Here is a 22,723-nt window from a genome sequence, read left to right on the forward strand (position 1 = left end):
AATACCAAAAAGTCCCCCACCTGCCCACCTCAGACTAAAAGAAAGTTTACTTTTTGTGAAAACCAGCAGGCAATCAGGCTTGACCCCTAGGCAAGGGAGAGGACAACTGTAACTGTTATTAGGAATTCTTTAGAAAGCAAAAAAAAGTTAAAAGCTCAAACCCAATCAATCCAGAAACAAAAAGACATCTTGGATACTCCCAACCCCACCCCTGATCCTGATGACCTTGCCTTCTTAAAGCAGTGACAACGGTCAAGACTATCTAAGAATTCTTTTTTCTCTCTAGGAGGAAATAGTCCTGAAGGGAAGAAAATCTAGGGGCCTTAGCCTCCCTCCCTCTACTTGCCCCCAAATGTAATTTCCCAGTCTTTTTCCACTGCACCTATATAAAAGTGAACATCCTTTGAAGACATAGAGGTTGGCTTGAGTAATATACACTCTGAACTCCAATGTGGAGTTCAGAAGGGCAGTAAAGCTTTTTCCCTTCATGCAAAAGTGGTTGTGGCCCAGGGCCCCAGTCAGGGTATCCTGGGATTCCCAATAGACATAATGGACCTAGACCTCTAACAGATCCCTCTCTCCACCATCACTGATCATCTCCATCAGGAACAACATTGTTGACCATCTTATGGGACTCTACAGGACTTTGCCCTTAATGTGGATCAACATTGGTAGGGACTGCTCCACTCTCTGAAGGGAGACTGGGCCAGCATACTCTGCCACTCCAGGAATATGGGTCCTAGTATGAGTGCAGCCTAGAATGTTCCTAGCTATAACCATGGAGTACAAGCTCAGACCTACAGGGATGCAGAGGTTACACAGGCTTCTGTGCTGATAATGAACCCAGATCAGACCAATGGGGTTTACAGTTAACGGTATTTATATACTTTTCCCATATTTGGGAGCTACTCTCTTCCCTGATCCAGCTTTCTACTCTTATGTCCAATTCTGACACCATCTCCCCAGACAACACCTTTAGCCCATCTGCATGTTAACTGTAAGGCTCAGGCAAAAATTAGTAAAGTCATGGGATCCTCGGAATATAACTAAAACAGACATACTAACTTTTTCCAAAATGGAGACCCCAGATTCAGTCCCCTGAATCACCTAAAGTCATACCTTTGTTGGACTCTGGTTAAAAAAGTTAAAATTAAAAGAAAGAAAAGAGGTGCAGTCTGAGTCTTGATTTCTCTCTATTTAGGTGACATTTATAAGTTCTCTGTTATAGGCTTTTCATCCCTACTGAAAATAGTGAGTTGGTGTAGTGCACCAAAGTAAAAGACACTCGGGTGTGTGTGGGGGGGGAGGGTTCAGGTCCTGGAACATGAAGGCAGAGGAGGACCTAGTGGGGGTTGAATTGTGGAAAACTGAGAGATGTTACATATGTACACACTATTGTATTTTACTGTCAACTATAAACCATTAATCCCCCAATAAAGAAATTATAGAGAAAAAATAGTATGATAAATATCAGCAAAGAACATTCTCCTCTGCAAGAGACTGGCTTCTGGCGCAGGCGCCGCCATGTGAGCTGCTTGACAGGGTACCAGCTTTGCAGGAAGTTCAGCATGGCTGGACTCTCCAGGCCAAACTGAAACCATCTCACCTTTTACCATATATAGGGCTTGGGATTAAGCTCTGTGTGGTCTTAATAATATTTACCTATGGCCAAGGCTCAGAGCCTGACCAGATGACAAAAATAATGACAAAACCTGCACTGCACTCTGTAAGATTGATCATAATGGAACAAGCAATAGCAGTAATGCAGAATTTTTCAGAATTTTTCAGAATTTTCCCAATAGGAAAAAATGTTTTCCCCTTTATCTATACCACTTCCTTTAGTATTCCTCCTAAAATATAGAGAAAGATTGGTAGTTCCCACAGTGGAGGGGCCACCTTATATAACATAAATAATTAATGGAAAGTTATGGTACCTGCCTAGATACAATGGGCCTTTTAATCTACCATCCGCCACTATGCTCCCACTTCCTTATGCAGGAATAGTACACGAGAACCCAGGTCACATAGTGAGCATACACAGAAGATGGATTCTAGCTAGAGAGTTTAACTTGGAACAGAACATAACAAAACTCCTTGATCAAACAATGGAACAGATTTTGTGAAAAATGGGCTGCTCAATTTGTTTAAGGCCCCTAGAAACATAACAAGCTTGAACTTTCTATAAACCATTGTCTTCTGATGCATAGGGCCAAGAGAATGGCATAAACATACAGGTAGAATATTAATCTTAATCAATAGGATATTTGCCTAGCACACAGGTACAGGAAAAACAAAAGACACGGAAACGGTGATCTCTAGGGTGGAAAGTGCCCCTGGAATGTGAATGTTCCACAAAGCAGGAGGTGTTCCCTACCTGTGCTGTTCTTACTTGGTGATTTTTGTTTCAATAATCAAAGCCTTGGTGATTTTTGTTTTAATAATCAATACCTTGGTGACTTTTGTTTTAATGATCTAAGCCTTATGAGACTATAAAAATAAAGTTCTGTTTAAGTAAGACAGAGACGTCTGCTTGAGCTTGATTCAGCATCAACTCACTGGTCTCTCATTCTTCATTCTTCGCCTACACCCCTCCTCCTCCAGGCTAACCCTAATAACCTGCTGGGGCTGGCTCCAGGCAGGCTTCCTTAATAATGGCCCTCTTTGTCAATATCACACCACCTCATCATCCAGGGCCCTACTCAGGGAATCCTTGGATTCCTATGCAAATATTACAGGCTTAGACCTCTAATGGATCCCTCTCTCCATCACCATTGGTCACTTCCATCAGGAATATCATCTTAAGCCCTCTTTCAGGCCTCTCCAGGACATTGTCCTCACCATAAAGCAGCAATGGTAGGGAGCCCCAGTCTCCGGAGGGAGGTTGGGGTATCCTGTCCTGCCACTCAAGGAAGACTGGTCCTGAAATGAGTGCAGCTTGTGCTGAGCTGCGAACTCAGACCAAGAGGGATTGGGTGGACGGAGGTAAATAATTTTATTCATAGAATTTTTTTCTAGAATGGGAGCTACTCTCTGCCTTACTCCAACTTCCTAACTCTTTTCTCTACTCTGACACCATTTTCTCAGACAACATATATATATATATATATATATATATATATATATATATATATATAATATTTATTTATCCCCTTTTGTTGCCCTTGTTGCTTTATTGTTGTAGTTATTATTGTTGTTATTGATGTCATTGTTGCTGGACAGGACAGAGAGAAATGGAGAGAGGAGGGGAAGACAGAGAGGGGGAGAGAAAGATAGACACCTGCAGACCTGCTTCACTACTTATGAAGTGACTCCCCTGCAGGTGGGGAGCTGAAGGCTCAACTGGGATCCTTACGCAGGTCCTTGTGCTTAGTACCACCTGTGCTTAACCTGTTGTGCTTCTGCCCGACTCCCGGTCAGACAATATTTTTATCCAACTTTATGTTAGTTATCAAACTCGAGCAAAACCAAGCATAGTTGTGGGCCCCTAGAAACTTGCCTAAAATGCATTTCCCAGCTCCCTTCCACCCTAAGATCCCTAATCTCATCTGCTCTGCTTCTACTTTTCAGTTCCTGTTCATTAACTATTTTGTCTCAGTTTATATCCGTTATATGCCAACTTCCAGACACCAAGTTGCAGATGCTACCATGATTCCATCCTGACTTGTCTGGACAGACAACCTCACCAATGTGTCCTGGAACCTTGCTTCTCCAGAGGTCTGGACCACTAGGGAAAGACAGAAACAGACTGGAGCCGGGGGCTGGGTGGTGGCACACCTGGCTGAGCGCACATGTTACAATGTGCAAGGCCCTGGGTTCGAGTCCCCAGTCCCCACCTGCAGGGGGAAAGCTTCACAAGTGGTGAAACAGTGCTGCAGGTGTCTCTCTGTCTCTCATGCTCTCTATCCCTCCCTTCTCTCTCTATTTCTGACTGTCTCTATTCAATCAATAAATAAAGATAATTTAAAAAATTAAGAAAAAAGAGAAACAGGCTGAGGGTATGGATCGAACTGCCAATGCTCATGTCCAGTGGTGAAGTAATTACAGAAACCAGACTTCCTACCTTCTGCACCCCCAAACCATTTTGATCCATACTCCCAGTGGGGGAGAAGTGATGGGAGGAAGTGGATGAGAGGGCTCTGAACTCCAGCTCCATCAGGACCTGGAGAGAGAGGAGGGACATCCGGAAGTGTCTGCACAGTAGAAGTAAGCTCAGTCAAGGTTAGGATCAGCCTAAATTCTGGTAGGTTTTTGATGCCAGTGCTACAACAAGTATGTGGGTTCAGGCAACAGCAGGTGAGTCTGTAGAGGAGAGGCCTGAGGGGGACATTTTTCTGCTGTCTCACCTCCTAAGACCTCATATGCTGCTCTCCCCACTTAAATGCTGGCCTACAAGCTTCCATCCTTGTTTCTCCCTCTATCTAGAAGACTTTGCTGTCACCCAGGCCAGTTCCCCTTATCTTCCTTCCTTCCTTCCTTCCTTCCTTCCTTCCTTCCTTCCTTCCTTCCTTTCCTCCCTTTCTTTCTTTCTTTCTTTCTTTCTTTCTTTCTTTCTTTCTTTCTTTCTTTCTTTCTTTCTTTTTTTTGCCTCCAGGGTTATTGCTGGGGCTTAGTGCCAGCACACAGTGCTCCTAAAAGCTATTTAGTCCCCCATTTTATTGCATAGAGCAGAGAAATTGAAAGGGGAGGGGAGGTGGAGGGGGAGAGACATCTACTTCATAAATTGTGAACCGTCCTCCTGCAGGTGGGGTGCGGGGGCTCAAACCTGGATCCTTGCTCAGGTCCTTACGCTTAATACTATGTGCATTTAACTGGGTGCACGACCACCTTGCCCCCCCTTACTTTCTTTAAGTCCCTATTCACAGTCCAGATTGCCAAATGGCATTTCCAGATGGACCACTCTAGGTAAAGTGACCTTTTACCCTCAGTGCTCTTTGTCTGCTTTAATGTCTTCCTTAGACTTGATTACCAACTGCCCATTTGTTTTTTCAATGCTCTATTTTTGACTTCACAGGAATGTAAGTTCTGTGAGAGTAGACATAACACTCTGCTTTTTTCTTTTCTCTGGTACCTGGAGTGGTGGCTCTGTGAGTTTATGGAAGGCACTGGATACTTTATAAGTGAGTGAGTAAATGGCATCGCCCTATCCTATCCCCAAGGCAGATGCTCTACAAGTAAACATTTAATGAAGAAAAGAACCAAGGGCTGTCCCAGAACTGGGAGTATAGACATTACCCTGAGGAAAATATTCTTTAATACAAAGAGCATGCTGATTAAAAAGATGTTGTAGTTGTGGCTCATTTAAGGAAGCTGAGACGTCTGTGATCCTGGCCTCACCAGTCCATATTCCTAGGTGATTGCCAGGTATCTCCTTTTGGAATCTTGGCTGGGCATCCCATGGAAGATATAAACAGACTTCCAGAGAAGACACCTGTAAACACTAATGCAAAATAGTTCCAGAGATCTGAAACTTTAGAAATCACTTAGCTACAAGAAAGAAGCAGTTCTATGTGGAAAGACACAGGATGATGCATGCCAATGAAATGGTGGATACACTTCTGAAGAAAGATGTCAGTCCACAAATAAGCATGGGATTTGTGTTTGAACTCTTGGTCCCAAGAATATGATTTTTTTTTTTTAATTTTTGCAATCCTCTATTTTTTAAAAAATTATTTATTATAAGAGAAAGAATGGGGGGGGGGAGAGAGAGAACATACCACTCAGCTTAATCATATGACATTACCAGGAATTAAACTTGGAGTACTTGCAGGCTGTAGGCATGCAAGTTCTATGCCGTGATGTGGAGCTCTCTCCCTGGTTTTGTTCACAGCTTTACTGGAACATCATTTATCTGACCTACTGTAGCTACATGGATTAAACCTGGAACCTTGAGGCCGTGTGTACGAAAATTATTATTTGCATAACTACTATGCTATCTCCCTGGTCACCACTTATTTTTATTTGTGTCTCCCTTGTTACCTTATGTGATAGGAAAACTTCTGGTTTCCAGGCAGATGTCAGCTTCTGGCCTCAAAATCTGAAGTCAACTATATCTAGAGAGATTGATAGGAATCAAAATGTCAGCTAAGGTGATGATGCCAACAAATGCATTTGCCATTCTTTTAAAATTCCTGAATTTTCCATTTGGTCCCACCAGGGTGGCCACTGGGCCTGTCTGGCTATTACCCAGGTTGAGACTTGGACCCATGCAGCTCTGCCTGTGGAGCTGATGCTGGGAAAACACTCAAGTTGATAGAATAAATAATTCCTCATGGTTCTGACTCGGATTTCTTCCCTCCCTTCACTGCTGTGATTTCGTATCAGGGTAAAGCAAGAGGGGGGATGGTGTCTACTAGTAGTTCCTCAAAAGAATTAAGCTTTGTTCCTCAGGGAAACTGATAGTAAAGGATGTGTGTGATTTTAAATAGAATTTGCAGGCCCAGGTTCCAATCCCAAACCCCTCCACCCCACATTCCAGCTTCCAGCCCTTGATTTGGGTCATTTTTCCCTTTAAAAATATATCACAGTGTTGATTCTTAACTGAAAAATGCAAGTTTTGAAAACTCAACTTGGTTTCAAATGCGAATCGAAGATGCAGTGCTGGTTTGGTTCCAAATGGGTGGCCCAAAAGTCTAAGTGATGACCTTGCCTTTTCCTTTGATTGAGCCAAAGTCAGGCATTTTCAGGGCAAGCAGGCCAGGAGTGACCATGACACTAGTTCAGAAAAATGACCCACCTTCCTAATTAACATTTGAATTCACTCCTCAGGACTCCCAACCTCTTCATCATTTACAGAAGACAAATTTGGACTCAGAAATACTTTGTGTGAGTTGGGACATTGTCAGAACCAGGACTAGAACCCATCTCTCTTGTATCCAATCTGATGCTGTCCTCATACAACTATTTTCAAGGATCACAGAAGTTACTAACCCATAGGCTACAATACCATGTGTATCAAAAGAAGGTGATGTGTGAATATGGAGAGGAAGGAATCTAAGTGAAGAGAAAAAGTGCAGTCACTTTTAGCCATGAAAAAAAAAAAAAAGAAACAACTTAAGGAAAAGACCAGGTAATCTTATTTTGGCAGAAGTATTACTTTTCTACTTCATATTGTTAAGAAATTTCTATTCTCCTGCTGACCACAAAACCACCTGGAAGTGGAAACTAGGCTAAAATAGGATACCACAGACCTCACACCACGCTGGCCAGGGAGTCATAGTTTCTGAGAACTTTTCCAGACACTCAGTGATAAATGACTTTGACTCCCAAACTGAAAAATCTCTTGCGACTGTGAAATAGGCCGTTTTCAACCATCAGAGCCCTGGATTACTCACCAATATAGAATTCAGCACAAAGGTAAACCCAGAAAGCTTTACATTAGGAGCCTTTACATTAGGCTTCTTGTGCTAGTTAACAGTTTGTGAAATACTTAATTGTGTTCATTTCTGCCTTGTGTTCTGAACGAGATGTGAACTGGCACTACACAGAAGAGAGTGACAGAATGCGAGAACTTAGTGATCTATGCCATTGAATTTTTCCTTTATTAAAAAAAAAATTCTGGACAGGGGAGATAGCATAATGGTTATACAAACAGATAGTCCTAGGTTCAATCTCCCATACCACCATCAGCCAGAGCTGAGCGGTGCTGGGGGGCGGGTGAGTCTGTTTTTGAGTTGGGGATATGGAACATTCATGCTTGAGGCCCCAGAAGTTGCATTCAATCACTGGCACCACTATATACTAAAATATATATATGAAAGAGAGGCCAGAGCACTGCTTATCCTTGGCATATGTGGTGCTGGGGATAGAACTTAGGACGTCACGTATGCAAGTCCAGTGTTCTAACACTAAGATATCTCCCTGGCCTCCTATGGATTTTTCATCCACTGAGAGATCTCATAGACAAAAATTCCCTTTCTTTTAAGAGCGGGGGCTATGGGGAAAGAGAAGGGTTTTCAAAGAAGACTGGCTGAGTTTGTAGAATACAGCTGTTACCAAGTAACTTAAGCATATGTTGCTGCATTCATTGAGTTTTCACTAAGCAGGAAAACATTGGAGGGGAACGGAGGGTGAGCTGGGACTCTGCCCTCCTTGGGGTTGCCATGCCCTCCCTCAGCCCCCTCCCCCCAGCTCAATAGCGTTAGAAGCAATTTGTTGGGAGCTGTAATTCTGTGGTCTGGGTCACTATCCAGCTGTGGCATATCAAAAGAAGCCTGTTGAAACCATTTCTCACAACTGTTCAGCCTGAGCCATTTGAGATAAGTACTCAGTGTCTACAGCTCAATCCTCTGATTTATACTCAACCCCAGAGGCGCTCATTGTTGGAATAGTCCACTGAGATGCACAAAGGACATTTTAAAACAAACATGGTAGCCCATGAGGTTGCTGAGTCTGGAAGTAGCCTAGAAAGGCAGTGATTCATGCTCTGGGGGTGTCTGTGTGTCCCGGCAACTCGAAGTTTACCATCTGAGAGACATGCATGAGACTGCAGGGGACATGCTGTTCCAAGACCACTTCCTTGAAAACAGGGAAGTAAGGGTCCGTATGATATGGGAGGAGCACAAAATTTGGAACTCTTAGTTGTGCCATTTGAGGGCTCTGTGATCCTGAACATGCAGTTTAATATTTCCCAGTCTTAGTATCCTTGTCTGTAAAAACGGGGTAGGTCTGCCCACATGATAGGGTGTTCTGGGAGTTGACTGAAATCATATTTGAAAGTGGTCACCAGTAAGCATGGCTTGATTTACCACAGACATTTGGGAAACATTCATTGTGTTCCCAGCGTGGTGATGAATCTGATGGCTTTTAGCAAAGGAAGAAAACAAAAGAAGTGTTGCAGGGACACAGTCCACCTATTGTCTTTTCAGATTCTGACTCCACCAACTGGAGGCAGCCTGGTCAAATGCCAAATGACCAATGGAATCCACTGCTCTTGGAGGCAATTTTTCCCCCTTTTGTTGCCCTTGTTGTTGTAGCCTTGTTGTGGTTATTATTGTTGTCGTTGACGTCTTTTGTTGTTGGACAGGACAGAGAGAAATCTAGAGAGGAGGGGAAGACAGAGAAGGGGAAAGAAAGATAGACATCTGCAGACCTGCTTCACTGCCTGTGAGTGACTCCCCCACAGGTGGGGAGCCAGGGGCTTGAACTGGGATCCTTATGCCATCCTAGCACTTTGTGCCACATGCGCTTAACCCACTGTGCTACCACCCAGCCCCCCCCAAAATTATTGTATTTTACTGTCAACTGTAAACCATTAATCTCCCGATAAAGAATTTTTAAAGAAAAATCCTAGCTGTTTTTTCCCCAGAATTTGACAAGATCATCCTGAAACTTAGGAAATAAAATTACTCAAAATAGCCTAAAACAATGTTCAGAAAGAAATACCAAGTGGGAGGGGGGCAGGTGGTGGTGTACTCTGTTGAGCCCACATGTTACCTTGTGCAAATATCCAGACTCCACCTGCAGAGGGGAAGCTTGATGAGTGGTGAAACAGTGTTTCCTGCAGCTTTTCTCTGTTTCTATCCAATAAATATTTTTTCTCTGTTTTTCTCTTTCTAGCCAATAAATAAATAAAGATCTTTAAAAGTATAAAGTGGGGTGGATTACACATGTCAATTTCAAGACGTTGTACAAAACTGTAGTATACTGACATTGTGGTCCTGGCATGAGGATAGGAATATGGAACAATGGAATAAAATCGAGAACCCATGACTTAGACCACACTAAGCCCTAGGTCTACTTACTCCCTACCTTGTGGCCGGACCCCATGAACCTAATACTAGTTACAAAAAATACAAAAAAATGACACTCAGCATTTTAGCAACTGGGAGAGAGTCTAAGGTCATCTGATAAAGAAAGGACTACAAAAACTGGATAAGGGCAAGAGACTGGTTCACTTAATGATGGACTTCTTTGTTAACCGCAGATCACAACATCTTCTGGGAGCTTAGTCAGGGAATCCTTGGATTCCCACATAGATATGATGGGCCTAGACCTCTAATATATTACTCTCTCCACCATCACTGGTCACATCCATTGGGAATGTCATCATAAGTCCTTTAGCGGGCTTCTTCAGGACCATACCCTTACTGTGAACTAGCAATGGTAGGGATCACCCCACTCTCCAAAGAGAGGCTGGGTCATCTGACTCAGCCACTTAAGGAACACTGGTTCTGAAATTAGTGCAGCCTAGAATGTTTCCAGCTGTGACCGTGGACTGTGAACTCAGACTGACAGGGACTCAGAGGTTACACAGGCTCCTGTGCTAAATGTGAATACATAGGGGTCCTGGGTCAGATGGATGGGGTAAACAGATATAGAAAGTATTTATATACTTTCTTCAAATTTGGGAGCTACTCTCTGCCTTGATGCAGCTTTCTAGTTCTATTTTCAACTCTGACTACATCTTTCCAAACAAGATTTTTAGTCTACCTGCATGTTTGATTCCAAACTTAGGCAAAAATTACAGAAGTCACAGTCTCCTAGGAATATACCTTAAATAGACTTCCTAGCTTCTTTCCATCCCAGGATCCCTAATCTCATCTGCTCTACTCCTACTGTTTGGTTTCTGTATATTAAACACTTCACCCTGCTTTATATATTACCACCTTTCAGCTACCAAGTTGCAGATGCTACTATGACTCCTTCCTGGCTTCTCTGGGCACATGATCTAGAACCTCACATCTCCAGAGACTTACCAGACTAGGGAAAGATAGAAACAGGGCGGCAATTACAGAAGCCAGACCTTCCACCTTCTACAACCCACAATGACCCTGGGTCCATGCTCCCAGAGGGATAGAGAGTAGAGTGGGAAAGCTATCAGGAGAGGAGGTGGGATATGGAGATTGGGTGGTGGGAATTGTGTGGAGTTGTACCCCTCCTACCCTATGGTTTTCTTAAATAAAATAAAAAAAATAATAATAAAGAAAATAAAGAAACAGACTGGGAGTATGGATCTACTTGTCATTGCCCAATCCATTGGAGAAGCAATTGTAGAAGCCAGAATTCCCACCTTCTGAACCTATAAAGAACTTTGGTTCATATTCCCAGAGGGGGGAGAAATGTTAGGGGAAGATGATCAGAGGGCTCTGAACTCCAATTCCATTAGACCCAGAGAGAGAAGAGGAAAAAAACAAGGACATTCAGTAGTTGTAGTAGGTATAGGTGTGACTTAGAAGAGAAGGGTGCAGGGTTAGATAGCATAATGGTTATGCAGAGAGACTCTCATGCCTGAGACTCTAAAGTCCCAGGTTCAATTCCCTGTACCACCATAAACCAAAGCTGAGCAGTGCTTTGGTAGAAGAAGAAGGAGGAGGAGGAGGAGGAGGAAAGAAGGCAGGACCACAGAAAAAAGGGAAAACATTTATAAATATAGATAGTTATATAAATAATAGTCAATCTGTATCTGTGGAATTGGGAGAACCATGGAAGTTTCCAGTGGCAGTAATGGGGACACAGAGCTCTAGTGGTGGGAGCAGTGTGAAATTATGCCCTTGTTATCCTATAATTTTGTAGATCCTTATTAAATCACTAATAAAAACATTTTAATAAGAATTCTCTAAAACAAAAAAGTGAAAACCCAGGAATGAACTCTAACATTTATGGTCAAATGATATTCAATAAAAAAAATGTTAAGAAAAATCAGTGATCAAGGAATGAATCACCAAATGGTGCTGAGATAACTACCTCACTCCACACACAAAAAACCACCAAATGGGTCACCAGCCTATCATAAAAGCTAAACATATAAAACTTACAGAAGAAAACACAGGGGTAAGTCTTCATTGTTTTGGGTTAAGCAGTTACTTCTTTAAAAAAATATATTGATTTATTTATTATTATTGGATAGAGACAGAGAGAAATTGAGAGGGGAAAATAGAGAAGGAGAGAGACAGAGAGACACCTGAAGGCCTGCTTCACCACTTGTAAAGCTTTTCCCCTGCAGGTGGGAACTAGGGGCTTTAACCCAGGTCCTTGTGCTCTGTAATGTACGCACTTAACCAGGTGTGCCATCACCTGGCCCCTAAGCAGCTACTTCTTAGACCTTAAATGAAAAACACAGAGGAAGGGAAAAAAACTAAAATTTCATCTATGTTAAATGTTTTTGCACTTCAAGACCTCAATCAAGAAAGTGAAAAGGAGCTGGGTAGTAGAGCAACTGGTTGAATACACTTATCATGTGCAAGGATCCAGGTTCAAGCCCCAATGCCCTCCTGAAGGGGGAAAACTTCACAAGAAGTGGAGTAGTGTTTCCGGTGTCTATCTTTTTTTCCTTCTCTAGCCCCTTCTCAATTTCTTTCTATATTTATTCAGTAAATATATAAAATATTTTTTAGAAAAGATGTTTAAAAAAAATGAAAACACAGGGGCCAGGTGGTGGTGCACCTATTAAACGCACATGTTAAGATATGCAAGGATCTGGGTTGGAGCCTCTGGTTCCCACCTGGAGGGGGGAAAGCTTTGAGAGTGGTGAAGCAGGTTTCTTTCTGTCTCTGTCTCTCTATCACCTCCTTCCCTCTTGATTTCTGGCTATCTCTTTTTAACAAATAAATAAAGATAATATTTTTAAAAAGTGAAAAGACAAACCAGCATTTAGGAGTCAAATATACCATAAGGAATATATATATATCCAAATGTATATAGAGAGATTGTTTACAACTAATAATAAAAATACAACTGGTGTTTAAAAATGAATAGGAGAAATTGATAATACATTTCTCCAAGGAAGTTAACAAAGAGCCAGTAAACACATGGTACTGGGTGTCTTTAGTCACCAATGCAAGTCAAAACCACAATAAAACGCCACTGTATGCCTACTAGGATGACTGTAAGAAATAAAGACAAGTTATCAAAGATGTAGAGAACTGGAATGTAGAGAACCCTCGTACACTGAGGTGAGAATGTAAAATGGTGTCAACATATTGAAAAACATTGACATTTCTCAAAATGTTATACACAGAATTACCATATAACCTAGCAATTCCACTTCTAGGTATCTACTCAAGAGAAATGTCAGGGTACTGGGGGTAGATATAATAATGGTTATGCAAAGAGAGACTCATGCCTGAGGCAGCAAAGTCCCAGGTTACATCCCCTGAATCACCATAAGCCAGAGCTGACCAGTGTTTGGGTTAAAAAAAAAAGGGGGGGGGTCGGGAGAGGCCGGGTGGTGGCGCACCTGGTTGAGTGCACATATTACAGTGTGCAAGGACCTGGGTTCAAGTCCCTGGTTCCCACCTACAGGGGGAAAGCTTCACAAGTGGTGATGTAGGTCTGCAGGTGTCTCTCTGTCTCTCTCCCACTCTATCTCCCCATTCTTTCTTGATTTCTGATAGTCTCCGTCCAATAAATAGAAAGATTAAAAAAAAGAAAGAAAGAAAGAAAGAAAAAGGAAAGGAAAAAGGAAAAAAGGTGTTGGGTGGTGGCGCACCTGTTTGAGCATACATGTTACAGTGCACAGGATACAGATTTGAGTCTCCAGTCCCTACGTGCAGGGGGAAAGCTTTATGAGTAGTGAAGCAGAGCTACAGGTGTCTCTCTGTGTCTCTATCACTCACTTCTCCTCTTGATTTTTGGCTGTCTCTACCCAATAAATAAATACAGATAATAAAAAACATTTTTAACAAGATAAATGTCAGGGTATGTACACAGACAAACAACAACAACAACAACAAAACCCTTGGACACAAATGGTTATGGCAGCACTATTCATAACAGCTAAAGCAACCCAAGTGTTCATCAACTTGGAAGTAGATAAACCAAAGGTGGACTATCCCTATAGTGGAATACTTCTTGCCAATAGAGAGAAATGATAATACTGTTACAAAGTGAATAAACCTTAAAAGCGTTGTTTTGTCAAAGGAGTCAGACACAAAAGGACACATATTTTATGTTTTTTCTATATGTTGTTTCAAAAAAAAAAAGCAAATCTATAAAGACAGAGTAGACAGTGGTTGCCTAGAACTAGATGTAGGTGGGGGGTGGGTATAGGGCGGGATAGAACTATTATAAAATTATATTGTGGAGATGATTATATACCTCAGAAATATATTAAAAATCCACTTGCAACAGATGGATTTTATAGTCGTGAATTATACTTCAATAAAGTTGTTAATAATAATTCAGGGAGTTGGGCGGTAGCGCAGCGGGTTAAGCACACATGGCGCAAAGCACAGTGACCAGTTAGGATCCCGGTTCAAGCCCCCGGCTTCCCACCTGCGGTGGAGTCGCTTCACAGGCGGTGAGGCAGGTCTGCAGGTTTCTCTCTGTCTCTCTTCCTCTCTATCTCCCCCTTCTCTCTCAATTTCTCCCTCTCTATCCAATAACAAACAAATAAACAATAAAAAAATAAAAAAACAGAATAAAAAAAAGAAGTTTAAAAAAATAAAAATGAAAAAAAATGATACAAAAAGATCAGCTGAGGTCATGACTATATAGTTCATGTTTAGAACATAATTAGCCTAAGACACTAGGCTCGTGTATCCAGATTCCAAACGACAGCTCCCCACCCTCTCCCCCACCAAACCCTCCTGATGCGGAATTTACCTGCAAAGAATCATTCCTCCTTTGCAGTTCCCTAGAGAGCTTCAAACCTGATGCTATGTGAAAATCCCCAAACCAGAGAAGCAGAATATCCAGACAGACTTCCAACAAAATCAAGGAGATGGAAAGAATCTTCTTCAATCTTTCATTCCAACAAGATCTTAGAAAGCCTGGTGATCTCTTATTTGAAGATTAGGAATTATTCTGAGGTGCATAGAGGAAATCGCCTGAGATGAATCCACAAAGTGGCCACACAAGTGGCCAGCAGCTTCCAAAGAAGATGCAAATATGTGGTTGGAAATGGGGTAAAGAAAGTCATGTTGTTGTATTCTATTCAATTATATATTTCTTTCTTTAAATAAATATTTATTTATTTATTAGACATTGAGAAGGGAGGGGGCAACTAGAGAGGGAGAGAGACAAAGAGACATCTGCAGCCCTACTTCACCATTTGGGAAGCTTTTCCCCTGCAGGTGGGGATCAGAGCTACTCTCAGCTCTAGCATATCATGGTACCAGAGATTGAAACTGGGGCCTTGGGGACCAGCTGGTGGCACACTTGGTTAAAAGCACATACTACAGTGTGCAAGGACCTGGGTTCAAGCCCCTGGTCCCCACCTGTAGGGGGGAAGTTTCACAAGTGGTGAAGCAGGGCTGCAGGTGTCTCTCTGTCTCTTTCCCTCTCTATCTCCCCTCCCCTCTCAATTTTTCCCTACTACTATCCAACAATAAATAAATAAAATACTAAAGGAGAAGAAGAGGAAGAAGAGGGAGAAGGAGAAGCAGGAGGAGGAGGAGGAAGAAGAAGAGGAAGAAGAAAAAGTAGAAGAAACTAGGTCTCAGGAATACAAGTCTTAACGCTCTCATACTGCATTCTATGGGTGGAATCCCCACCTACCTTTGTTTGTCTGTTTTTAAGGAAATTGTTTCTCTAACTGTCCAATACACACCTGAAGGATTTAGCACCCTTTCCCCAATCCAATTAATATTCCTCTGACTCTGCTTCTACTCTTTTTAAAATTTTTTAATTTATTTAAAAAAGTCGACATTAACAAAACCATAGGATAAGAGGGGTACAACTCCACACAATTCCCACTACCAGAACTCTGTATCCCATATCCTCCCCTGATAGCTTTCCTATTCTTTATCCCTCTGGGAGTATGGACCCAAGGTCATTGTGGGATGCAGAGGGTGGAAGGTCTGGCTTCTGTAATTGCCCCGCTGAACATGGGCGTTGACTGGTCGATCCATATTCCCAGCCTGCCTCTCTCTCTTTTTCCCTAGTAGGGTGGGTCTGCTCCTACTCTTAAAAGGACACCAATCATATCAAAGCAGAATTTCAGTTTTCATGTTCCCTGTTAACTCAGAAGCATCTAAAACAAAATCACAATCACAGGGGCTAGGTGTGTGTGCACCTAGTTGAGCACACATGTTACCGTGTGTATGGACCTGGGTTCAAGCCCCCAGTCAGTCCTCCCTTGCTGGGGGAAAACTTCATAGGCAGTGAAGCAGTGCTGTAGGTGTCTATCTTGCTCTCTTCTTTCTATCCTCCCTTTCCATCTCAATTCCTTTCTGTTTCTAGCCAACAAAATAAAAAGAAGTAAAAATTTTAAAAGCACAATCACCAAGTTTTCTGAAACTCTGAATGCTTTCATCAGTATTAAAGTATTTCCTTACTGTAAAATTTTTATTTGGATAAGATGAGAAACAAGCATTTGGTGCAAGGATGAGAACTAAAGTGTGGAAGAGAGTGGAGAAGGATGGAATGAGGGGGCTTTTTCAGCTTGGTCAGTTAGAAGTGTATCTCCTACAGTGACTGGAGAAACTAGATCTGAAAGAAGGAGGAAAAAAGGAAGGAAGGAAGGAAGGAAGGAAGAAAGAAAGAAAGAAAGAAAGAAAGAAAGAAAGAAAGAAAGAGGATGAAACAACAAACCTAAGGCCTATATGAGGGAAAAGCAGTTCTGCCAGAAGGAACAGCAAGTTTGAGCATCCTGAGATGGCCAGATACCCAGAGAGGTGAAGAAACTGGGAGTGGGGTGTGGTAAGAAGGGAGGTCAGATGAGGGCTTGGTGACTGCATGGGACTGATTCTATAAAAATGTTGGATTTTAGTAGAAGGGAGTGAATGCAGATTATACTGGAAGGTTAGCATGAAGGAGGGACAGGATCAGTAGTATGCTATTGTTTTGCTTTATTTTATTTTTAGAAATACTTATTTATTCTCATATTTATTTGTGAGAGATGGGGAGCAAAAGAGAATCAGAGCATCACTCTGTCTCCAGGTCCCAAGTACCATGAACAGACCCCCGCCCCCAGCACTCAAGGACTGGAGCTGCAATCTGTTAACTGCTGAATGACTACTGAGCTGTCCAACCACAGTCTACTACTGACATTCTTTCACCCTCCTGCACCATAGTCACTAGTCTTGAAACATTACCAGAGTGCGAACATACTGCGTGTTCACCTAAGCATGTACATATCTCAGAGCAGGTTCTTTTCAATGAAGATTAAATTCTAGACTGACTTCCTTGCTGCTTAGGACATTTCTGGGCCACTGTCCCCAAGTTCTTCACCAGAAGCATTCAAGAGTTACAATCAAGCATTGCCATTAATTAGCCTTAGTAAAAGGAGGCTAAATTATGCTGGCTTGAAACATTGAAGGCACTTTCTCCTACCCATGATCCAAGCTGAATAATTCACTGCTGCTTTTCCATGAATTTAAAAGTTTACTTTTAAATCAAATGTCAATTTATCCCCAAAGAGAGAATAACTTTACAAAATTATATACAGTGAAATAAACTTAAAACAACAAGAATCCTCAGAGCATCAGCACTCGGATTATGCTTTTTGTTTTTTGTGATTTGCTAGGGAATGAACAGGGCCTAACTCATGTGTGACAACACCAAATCACTTCCCAAACTCAATTTTTATTCTATACACTTATTATCGCTTCACCACTCTGGGCCTACTTTTTCATGTGTGTGTGTGTGTGTGTGTGTGTGTGTATACATATATACATATATATATATAGAGAGAGAGAGAGAGAAAGAGAGGGAAAGGGAGGTAGAGAGAGAGAAAGAGAGAGAGAGAGAGACAGAAAGAGACAGAGAGAGACAGAGAGAGAGAGAGAGAGCAGCACCAAAACTTCCTCCAACGAGATGAGGATAGGACTTGAACCTGGGCTGCACACATGACAAAGCAGGTGCACTACCCAAATGGGCCACAGAAGAAACAAGGAGAAGCTTCAATGTACTGTCTATCTTCCATGGAGTTCCTTCCTATCCACAGTGCTCCCAGATGGTGCCAAGGATGAAATCCAGGACCTCACACATGATAATAGATGTACTATACACATGAGATCATTTCCTGACTCCCCTGATTATATTCTGAACAAATTAAGTGGATTCTTACACAGCCCTTCAGAAATTATATTTATAGTATAATTTTATACTATAAAATAATATATAATGTTATTCAGCAGACTTGAGAATGTTTAGTGAGTTCAGAACCCATCTCTCCTTCACATGGTGCTCCAACCAGAAGTAAATTCTTCTCTCTGGTTTTCTCCATTGTATTGAGAAATCCGGTTTTGTGTGTGTACATTGGACAGAATCACCATAACAAAGTATTAAAGATGGGTGACTAGAGAGCAGGGATTTGTTTCTTACAGCTCTGGAAGCTGGCTGTTCAAGATAAAGGTGTTGAAGGGGGTCGGACGGTAGCGCAGTGGGTTGAGCAAATGTGGTACGGGCGCAAGGATGGGGGTAAGGATATGGGTTTGAGCCCCCGGGTCCCCATCTGTAGGGGAGTCGCTTCGCAGGTGGTGAAGCAGGTCTGCAGGTGTCTGTCTTTCTCTCCCCCTCTCTGTCTTCCCCTCCTCTCTCGGTTTCTCTCTATCCTATCCAACAACGAATGACATCAGCAATGACAATGACAATCAAAACAGGGCTACAACAGCAGGGGCAACAAAAGGGGAAAAAAATGGTCTCCAGGTGTAGTGGATTCATGGTGCAGGCACTGAGCCCCAGCAATAACCCTGGAGGCAAAAATAAATAAATAAATAAATAAATAAATAAATAAATAAATAAATAAATAAATAAATAATAAAGGTGTTGGTAGGTCTGGTTCTGGTGAAACCTTGCTCCTTGACTAAAAAATGGCAGCCTTCTCTTGGGGTCCTCAAGTGTTTTTTTTTTTTTTTCTGCACAGGATCATTCCCCCTGTCTCTTTCAATCCCATTGGATGAGGGTCCTACTCTCAGGGTTTCATTTTGATTTAACCATTCCTTAAAGACATTCTATTAAAATATTTGCTGAGGTCCTTGGGGTTGGGGATTTTTAAGGGACAATTCATCTCTTGTCACATTTCTGAGTATTAATAGGTATTTGATGCATCTCTCTTCAGCTCCCTGGATACAAGGCCCTGGTTTAAGATTCAACACGTCCCCACCGGGGCTGGGTGGTGGCACACCTGGCTAAGCTCACATGTTATACTCTACAGGTCCCCACCAATCAATTATTTGATGCTTCTTCTGGACTGCTACTGAAATCTGTTTTAATTTGTCCTGATGTGGATATAGTTTGATGGAAATAAAAAAAACTATTCCTAGAGGCTTCATGCCAGTGACTTGGATAGATGTTTTCCATAGCCCTTTATAAATTCCATGACTGTTCATTTCATTTCCATGGGACTTCCAACAAAATTCTCCTCTCTCGAGAATTTCAGTCATTTGTTTCATTGCTATATGAAGTCCTCCCAAGAGGGGACTGTCTGGACTTTTTCTAATTCTCTAAAGCTCCATTTCCCTTCATGTCTGTGTAACAGCATCTGGCATGCTGAACTGCTTAGGACCCGACAGCTGAGGAAACCGAGGCCCATGGCAGTGCTAGAACTCACTCAAAGTTGTGCACTCTCATACTGACCCATTTAAGAACTCAAAATTAAAAACAAAAACCTCAAAATTATTCAGCCTCCACAATCAGAGTTCTCTCCTCATCATGGAAAACAAAAAAAAAAGGACTCCTAGCACTTTCTGTCTGGTGGGTAAGAATTCATGTAATGCAATGAGATCATGGTTTCAGTTATAAATTTGGGGAACCTCCCCCATCCACTGAACTCTGAATGAAACAGCATAACTGGAAGTACCTAGTATGATTCTTTCGTTGGTTTATCAAATATTCAAACTACATAAGTTCAAGCCCCACTCTTTCCTTAAACATTAAAAGGAGGAATTTTTCAACTTTAGGTGAAAATCTAGGTAGGCTAGTAGAGGGAGAGAAAGTCAAGTCAGGTCAGGTTGAAGGCAGTGAAGATGAGGCTGGCTTCATAGTCTGTCAGCTCCCAACCCCAAATCCTTCCCCAAGATTTAATTTTTATTCTTAGATATAGAGAGGCAGAGAGACAGTGAAAGAGACCACAGCACCAAAGCTGCCTACAGAGCTGTGGGGGCCAGGCTCAGACTAAGCAGCACATTATCCAAATTAATTATTTCACTAGTCTTTTGCCCCAAGTCTTTATGTTCACTCCAGAGAATGAATAAAACTCACACCCACCCAATAAATATCAAGTAGCTTCTCAGTTCAGATAATGCACTTCTCATATACAAGCACACAGGCACCTCGTGTATGGAGCTCTGTGGCTACCTCGGCTAGACTCTGTTTGAAACTGAACATGAGATCTGTGTCAAACACTCCTTGGGACTGCTGCCCTGCTCTTGAACAGGATCTTGAAGACACCCACAGGCTGAAAATAAGGGACCTCTCTGACTGAGGCTGTGTGTATATGACCCCTGTGCCATGGTGTCAGGAACGAGAGGATGATCCACAAAAGATCGTGTCACTGGCTTGGTTTCTCTGGGGCAGTTGTGATGGTTCCTTTTGACTCCCTGGAATCTGATGTTCTAAAGTATATTGTGTTCATTTTCCCACTGGGATGGCAAAAGCTGCACGTGGACACAAGTGAATGGGGCACCCAGCAAAGCTCTGAAAAGCAATAGGCATGGGGTGGTCTGCCAATTCAAAAGTCCCCAGATAGAGCTGCAGTTAGCCTGCAACACACAATGACATCTATGTGCCACCCAGAAGCCTGAAAACTGCTTCCCTGCTCAGCAAGAAGCGTGCCAAGTGAGGGCAGAGGACTTTTGTTCATCCTTTTTAAAGCTAAGACAATGATGGTCATTTGTCTGTTGGGGAAATTTAAAACACACACACACACACACACACACACACAGAGAAACAAATTCTGTGATTGTGTGTGGTCTGGATTTTTTTCTTTTTTCTCCTTCCATGTCTTAATTTCTACTTCTCCAAAGTATCTCTCCCCTTTATTTGGATGGGATTTTTATGTGCACATGAATGCAATATTTGTGCATGAAGTCAGAGGCATGGGCTTTGGTTTTACAGATTCCTTGGTTCTGATATTCTGCAAAGATCCATAATGAGATACAAGAGGTCACATCCCTGTCACACTAGGATAATTTATGATAATTCTCTGTTCTTGAAGAACAGAGCTAAGACTGGCATAGACAGCAATAACAGTGCATTCTTCACAGCCTGCCTAGTAGTTAAATTCATTCTGGTGCTGACTTGCACCCAGGTTAACTGGAAAACAAACTGGATGCTGAGATTCCAACTGTGGGAGCTGAGTGGGCCTTCTTTGGCACAGATGTGTTCAAGTTCATGGGTTTACACTGGCCGCTTGAGCAATACCAGAAGAAGGTCACCTTGAAGCAAAAGCTAGCTTTCTCAAACCAGATTAGCTATATTTGTTTTGAGGTTTTTGTTTGTTTGTTTTGATTTGTCTTTTCACAGACACTAGATGTTAAAAGTGGGACTCTGAGCTACACAGTAATTGTTTCTCCTCCATGGCATTTTTCCTGACCCCCAAGAAGCAAAAAGAAGGGGCAGATGGCATTGCTAAATAACACTTCAGAATATGACCTGAAAATTCCCACCTCCCTCACCCCTAAGTGACTCAGGAATCCTGTGTGTGACTCTTGTAGTCTGGTTCACTAGTTAGAAACAAGTAAAAACACCTCTGGGATGACAGATGACAACAGGAGAAAAAAGGTGACCCAGGGTACTTGGTACAGGCACATAAGGACCTGTTGAATTAATTAAACTTGAAACTAACAAATATGAGTGAGCTGAATTTTCTGTTTATAAAATGAATAAACACCTTTTACATAACCTGTTCAAGTTTCCTGTTCTCTGTATGAAGAATCTAAAAAAGGTCCAGAAACAACTTTTGGAAGATAACATAGTGATAAAAAAGGAAAAATAGAGTTGCCCCAGAACACACATTTCTTGCTGATCCTTGATGTCCCAAAGGGTCAAGGAACCTGGTCATTTAGATAAGCCTAGCCCTCCCCAGTCTTCCCTAAAAGGTTTGGTACTTACCAGTCATGAGGGTGTAGTAGTTGGGATAGGAGAGACTTGGGAAGTCTGGGGTCAGATAGTCCACTTTAACTCCCTTGTTCACAATCTCTTTGAAACCAGGCAATGACTCCAGAGCCTCATCACTGATATAGTCTGAACGAAAACCATCCAGCAGAAACACCAGGAGCTTCCGGCGAGGGGAGGCTGGCAGCACAGGACAGAGTCCCAGGAGCAGGAGGAGTGCCCTGAGTTTCATGGCCATACTCTCTCAGGAGCTTGCCAGAGCCTTGCTGGCACAGCTGTCCCCTCACAGACTGAGGGTGGGGAGTCTGCAGCTATTCTCTCTTCAGGGGCTGGATCCTGACTGCTGGCCTTCCTGAGCCAAGTTCACTTTCAGGATTTAAAGGTACAGCACTCTCTTAACTAAAACATCTGTATTTACCCTTTACTGGAAAGGCCAGATACCCACTGGCTGCCTTGGAGAAGCCAGGTTCCCAAATAAGCCAGAATAAACACCAGGGGAGAGAAAAAACAGCCTTATTATTTAGGGCAACAGTTTCAGAAATACAGGCACCCACAGAGAGATGGGATTATAGAACATGACAGAAGGCAACACTAACCTTGCCCCTGAACTAACCAAAGGGAGGAGACAAGGAAAAGGGCCATCTTTTAATTTGCTGCTATCCCACATCCAGTGCCCAATTTAAACTTGCCTGCAAACTTTTTTTTCTTCACTTGCAGTATAGGAGAGAGCACCTCTAAGCTCAGTTGCATAAACAATAGAGACAATATATGAAGCTTGTGCAAGTTT

The 22,723-nt window shown here is 42.3% G+C and overlaps 1 protein-coding gene across 4 annotated transcripts in view; it reads right to left on the minus strand.

Annotated features, from left to right (window-relative positions):
• The window catches only part of ENPP6 (ectonucleotide pyrophosphatase/phosphodiesterase 6), a 112,689-nt gene extending 90,439 nt beyond the window's left edge, over positions 1 to 22,250 (minus strand). For 2 of the 4 annotated variants that reach the window (XM_060184799.1, XM_060184802.1), the window contains exons 1-2: positions 21,934 to 22,250; positions 4,061 to 4,159 (exon numbers count right to left, since the gene is read on the minus strand). In XM_060184799.1, the coding sequence (XP_060040782.1) occupies positions 4,061 to 4,159; positions 21,934 to 22,174 (340 nt within the window). In that variant the 5' untranslated portion in view covers positions 22,175 to 22,250. The remainder of the gene's footprint in view (positions 1 to 4,060; positions 4,160 to 21,933) is intronic. The other 2 variants (XM_060184788.1, XM_007534057.3) reach the window with 2 other exon arrangements.
• Between the last annotated feature and the right edge of the window lie 473 nt (positions 22,251 to 22,723).

The sequence above is a fragment of the Erinaceus europaeus genome, chromosome 2 (genome assembly GCF_950295315.1).
Source record: "Erinaceus europaeus chromosome 2, mEriEur2.1, whole genome shotgun sequence".
Classification (NCBI taxonomy): Eukaryota; Metazoa; Chordata; class Mammalia; order Eulipotyphla; family Erinaceidae; genus Erinaceus; species Erinaceus europaeus.